This window comes from Cherax quadricarinatus, chromosome 31 (genome assembly GCF_038502225.1).
Source record: "Cherax quadricarinatus isolate ZL_2023a chromosome 31, ASM3850222v1, whole genome shotgun sequence".
Lineage (NCBI taxonomy): Eukaryota > Metazoa > Arthropoda > Malacostraca > Decapoda > Parastacidae > Cherax > Cherax quadricarinatus.
In genome coordinates this window covers 26,556,485-26,562,484 of record NC_091322.1, presented here as the reverse complement: position 1 = coordinate 26,562,484, position 6,000 = coordinate 26,556,485, and the positions used below count along the sequence as shown (strand labels likewise).

Here is a 6,000-nt window from a genome sequence, read left to right as displayed (position 1 = left end):
CCCCATTTTCAAAAGCCTAATTTCACTGTACTAGTCGACAAAAACATGAATATTTCGCTAGAACTCCATTTTTCTATCAGAATGGGTGCAAGAAAACCACTCATTTATGAAATTCAACTATCCAGTACAGTGGTCAGAATTTGCTTAATTTTGCCAGTTTCACACAAATTTCAAAAGATGCCAATTTCGAATAGGGTCCAGAATAAACAAGAAAGACATTCCTGGCACTAAAATGACATTTCCTCTAGTCATTAGTCATGTCTCAAGGCCCCTCTTATATTCTTTTGCTTTCCACTTTGAATTTTTATTTTCACAAAAAAATATAAGATTTACTGTTATGCAGACTACTGCATTAGTGTAAAAAATGGTATAAATATTATTGGTGCACTTGTGAAAGAATATTAGACTCGCCAGTTGACGTGTATTGCACGCTTGGCACAATTTGTTTACTTTTGAAGTTTGGTAAAAATTGAACATTTCTGCTACTTTGAGCTCAATTTCAAGGCACCTTTCTTTGTAAAACCAGTCAAAATCATCTCAATTTCTGTAATATGTCTTCCATTCTATAAAATGAGACCAAGAAAACTAGAATACAACAATAAATACCATACGAAAATACACTGCAAAGTCGCTGATTTATTAAAAAAAAATGGTAAAAGTTTTTTTTTTCTCATTATGCACTGTGTGCTGCAGGATTTTTAGACTGTGCACACTGACCACATAGACCCATTCTTTCATATGAAGGCCTACCAGCTTTCTCCCACTAGATTTGAGGCCGCTAGAATTTATGAGTACTAGTACGTCAAAAAACCCTACGCGTAAGACGTACTAGTACGACGAAAACCCTCAAAGGGTTAAAAGTTAGGGAGTGTATTTGGATTTTTTTTTTTTTTTTTTTTTCAACAAACCGGCCGTATCCCACCAAGGCAGGGTGGCCCAAAAAGAAAAACGAAAGTTTCTCTTTTTAAATTTAGTAATTTATACGGGAGAAGGGGTTACTAGCCCCTTGCTCCTGGCATTTTAGTTGCCTCTTACAACACGCATGGCTTACGGAGGAAGAATTCTGTTCCACTTCCCCATGGAGATAAGAGGAAATAAACAACAACAAGAACTAGAAAGAAAATAGAAGAAAACCCAGAGGGATGTGTATTTTTTTTTTTTTTTTTTTTCAACAAGTCGGTCGTCTCCCACCGAGGCAGGGTGACCCAAAAAAGAAAGAAAATCCCCAAAAAGAAAATACTTTCATCATCATTCAACACTTTCACCACACTCACACATTATCACTGCTTTTGCAGAGGTGCTCAGAATACAACAGTTTAGAAGCATATACGTATAAAGATACACAACATATCCCTCCAAACTGCCAATATCCCAAACCCCTCCTTTAAAGTGCAGGCATTGTACTTCCCATTTCCAGGACTGAAGTCCGACTATATGAAAATAACCGGTTTCCCTGAATCCCTTCACTAAATATTACCCTGCTCACACTCCAACAGATCGTCAGGTCCCAAGTATCATTCGTCTCCATTCACTCCTATCTAACACGCTCATGCACGCTTGCTGGAAGTCCAAGCCCCTCGCCCACAAAACCTCCTTTACCCCCTCTTTCCAACCCTTTCGAGGACGACCCCTACCCCTCTTTCCTTCCCCTATAGATTTATATGCTTTCCATGTCATTCTACTTTGATCCATTCTCTCTAAATGACCAAACCACCTCAACAACCCCTCTTCTGCCCTCTGACTAATGCTTTTATTAACTCCACACCTTCTCCTAATTTCCACACTCCGAATTTTCTGCATAATATTTACACCACACATTGCCCTTAGACAGGACATCTCCACTGCCTCCAACCGTCTCCTCGCTGCTGCATTTACCACCCAAGCTTCACATCCATATAAGAGTGTTGGTACTACTATACTTTCATACATTCCCTCCTTTGCCTCCATAGATAACGTTTTTTGACTCCACATATACCTCAACGCACCACTCACCTTTTTTCCCTCATCAATTCTATGATTAACCTCATCCTTCATAAATCCATCCGCCGACACGTCAACTCCCAAGTATCTGAAAACATTCACTTCTTCCATACTCCTCCTCCCCAATTTGATATCCATTTTTTCTTTATCTAAATCATTTGATACCCTCATCACCTTACTCTTTTCTATGTTCACTTTCAACTTTCTACCTTTACACACATTCTCAAACTCATCCACTAACCTTTGCAATTTTTCTTTAGAATCTCCCATAAGCACAGTATCATCAGCAAAAAGTAACTGTGTCAATTCCCATTTTGAATTTGAATTTGATGTGTATATATACTTGGACTTCCAGCAAGCGTGCATGAGCGTGTTAGATAGGAGTGAATGGAGACGAATGATACTTTGGACCTGACGATCTGTTGGAGTGTGAGCAGGGTAATATTTAGTGAAGGGATTCAGGGAAACCGGTTATTTTCATATAGTCGGACTTGAGTCCTGGAAATGGGAAGTACAATGCCTGCACTTTAAAGGAGGGGTTTGGGATATTGGCAGTTTGGAGGGATATGTTGTGTATCTCTATACGTATATGCTTCTAAGCTGTTATATTCTGAGCACCTCTGCAAAAGCAGTGATAATGTGTGAGTGTGGTGAAAGTGTTGAATGATGATGAAAGTATTTTTCTTTTTGGGGATTTTCTTTCTTTTTTTTGGGTCACCCTGCCTCGGTGGGAGACGACCGACTTGTTTAAAAAAAAAAAAAAAAAAAAAAGTATATACATATATATGCTTGTACATGCATGTGTAGTGTGACCTAAGTGTAAGTAGAAGTAGCAAGACGTACCTGAAATCTTGCATGTTTATGAGACAGAAAAAAAGGACACCAGCAATCCTACCATCATGTAAAACAATTACAGGCTTTCGTTTTACACTCACTTAGAAATATTTGCTTTATTAACAGTTCAGAAATGGTGATTTTGGTTATGGTTTCATATGATTTGTCAGTCATTACTGCATGCATGGTCTCTCTTACCAGTGTGAATGATTTAATTTTAAATCCATATTTTCCTTTTGAGAGTACATTGACATTGGTATATTTCCAGGTTAGTGGATTAGTAAAAGTATTTGCTGTAAAATAGCATTTACTGTACGAGTGATTGAGCTCAAAAGTTGTTTATTTTTTGCCAAATGTACGATGAGTATGAAGATAATGCACCTTGAAACCCACTCAAAATTAAATGAAAGAATTATCTAAGCTATTAATAATTAAATTAAAATTCTGTGCTGTACAGTACTGTACTTTAGGTTATTTGATATCACTTCATTACATAAAAAATATCAGCAAAATTGATTGGTAAATTGTCCTTTAACATTGTGGAGAAATAATCTGGAATTTTAAGTTATCTTATCAAGGAAATTTTTATAACTGCCTCTTGATATACACAGTAAAAATATTTTGAATTATTTCCTGATGGAAACTCCAATGGCATAAAAAATGAAAGTGAAATGTGCAGAAAGTGGGGGTAACTTTATTTTGGCTTAGTGTATTTGTAAATAATCATGACCTGTACTGTACTTTGATGCCTGGATGTAGAAAATAGCTATTGCTTAAAGATATTAATTTTAAGAGAAAAATTCAGTATTGATATGTAATGATTCACTACCTTATTAGGCTAATTTATTATGAAATATTTTATCGTGATTATTCTGGGCATCTATGTACAATATAACCATATAGATGCATGACAGTTATAAAGAGTACTTTCCCAGCTCTTCTGGGATTGAGCTTTTTGACCCCAAACAGACTTGATATCTCCTGAGCATTTTTTTTTTTTTAATTCATATTTCAATTGTGTGTGTAGAATTTGCTCACAATGATTTTGTTGTGTATTATGTTAATTCACGACCTTCATACTGACTTGTGGTGGTGATAAACATAAAAGACAAATCAAAAGTAAACTGTCAATGGTTGGACAGTTTTTTGAACCCAAGAATTTAACCTTCTGTAAAGATTGTACTGGTTGATGTATACATTGAGTAATGTCTTGTTAATGATGTTGTGAACAGTTAGCAAGCAGGGTATTCATATAAATTACCCTTTTACTTAGCTACTACAGAATGTTTTGGCACCTATTTACTGTTTTCATTGTCTAATTTTTATGTATTTTATATTAGCAGCTTTCATTTTACAGTATTACTTTTATCTTCTTTAGGCTGTACACAAAGAAACAAAGCAGCTTGCTGCCCTCAAACAAGTTGCACTGGAAGAGGAGGAAGATCTTGAAACTTTCATGATAGAGATAGACATTCTTTCAGAATGCAAACATGAAAACATTGTAGAACTGTTAGAGGCTTACCACTACAATGGAAAACTTTGGGTAAGTTAATTTATACACTTAATTTTGATGTAGATTTTATGACTTGGTATGATGTTAGTGTGAATAAGATAACATTTATTTAGGGATTCAGGGAAATCGGTTAGCTGAACTAGAGTCCTGGAGGTGGGAAGCATAGTGACCGCATTCTGAATGGAGATGTTGTAGTTCGGAGGGGCATCTGAATTGTGATGTCAGTATGTATTCTTATCAGAGGTGTTCATACATCTCAGTTCAAATAACCCTCTGAACTGCAACATCCCTATCACCTCCAAGACCAAATTCTCTGTATTCCTTCATAAATGTTACTTTGCTCATACTTAACAGCATTTTAAGCCATAAAACTCGCTTGTTTTGACTGCTTGATCTGTTATGCTTGCACAAGCCTGCTCGATGCTGAAGCCCCTTGTACTCAAAATTTCCTTTACCCTTCTCACCAGCCCTTCCTGGGATGATCCCTACCCATCTTTTCTTTCACTCCAGAGTTTTATACCCTTTTGGTCAACATATTCTGTTCCATTCTCTCTAAATGCCCAAGCCACCTGATAAAAAAAAACGTTAGCAAAATTGAATTAGGCTACATCCCACCACTGGTTTTTCCTTCCCATGTGCCACATAAAATATGACATGTTGCCTAATTTCATGCTACATTTAACATTATTAATTATTCACTGATGGCACATTAATATAAAATTGTTGACTGCACTTTTATTTGAACCATACCATAGAGAGGTTTCTGTATTGTAGCTTTGCTTCTGTGTAGTGATAATATACGAGGCACTGAGAAGAAAACCAGTGAACTCATTAGTGAGTGTAAATTGCATTTTCTATACTAAAATGTTCATCATTCAAGTATTGCACACATCACTCATTTTGGCGAGTTCATCATTTTTACCCTGCCTTTTCCCATCAAAAATAATGAGATGTTTGGGTATGTGATAATGTCTAAAAACAGTAATTTGGTTCCTGAGAAAACTGATGAACTCTCCATACCACCTTAATGCTCATTGAAATTCGCCTCAAAATGAGACCAGTTTGACCAAAATTGTATGGTATGTTACTTAGATATTGTTACAAGCATGTTTCAAAAATTTGTAAGCAGTTATCTCAAAAGTGACATTTGGCGAGTTCATCGGTTTTCTTTTATTGTACTAGTTTTATTTTCTATGGTGTTCTGTCTTCCAAACTTGCTTGGATTTTTTTCTTCAGATGTACCTGGAATACTGTGATGGTGGGGCCATGGATTCCATCATGGCAGATCTTTATCGGCCTCTTACAGAGCCCCAAATTGCCTACGTTTGTAAATATCTTGTTAACGCCCTTGTGTATATACATGAACAGAAGGTATGTAATATGTGCTATGTGGTTTTGTTACAGTTACTTTGTTACCCTTCTCCTTGGTTTATATTAAAGCAAAAAGGAAAGAATACCTGGAATAATTTGAAATTTATATTTTATATTAAACAAAATGTTAGAAACTTTGTCAAACAAATCTGTTTAAATCTGTGCAGTCAGTTTAAGGCTCATGATACTTCTTTTTTGTTTTAAAGATTATAAAATTTAAAAAGCCTTAATTTTTTATATTGTAAATTAGAAAATATTACTTGACACTTTTGTAGTTACTTATACACTTACAAGGTTGATGT

General features: G+C 35.7%; 1 protein-coding gene across 9 annotated transcripts in view; it reads left to right on the top strand.

The window, feature by feature from the left end:
• Slik (Sterile20-like kinase) overlaps positions 1-6,000 on the top strand; it is an 82,352-nt gene that overhangs the window by 14,172 nt on the left and 62,180 nt on the right. For all 9 annotated transcript variants that reach the window (XM_070090272.1, XM_070090273.1, XM_070090276.1 and 6 more), the window contains exons 3-4: positions 4,193-4,357; positions 5,564-5,698. In XM_070090272.1, coding sequence (XP_069946373.1) covers positions 4,193-4,357; positions 5,564-5,698 — 300 coding nt within the window. The remainder of the gene's footprint in view (positions 1-4,192; positions 4,358-5,563; positions 5,699-6,000) is intronic.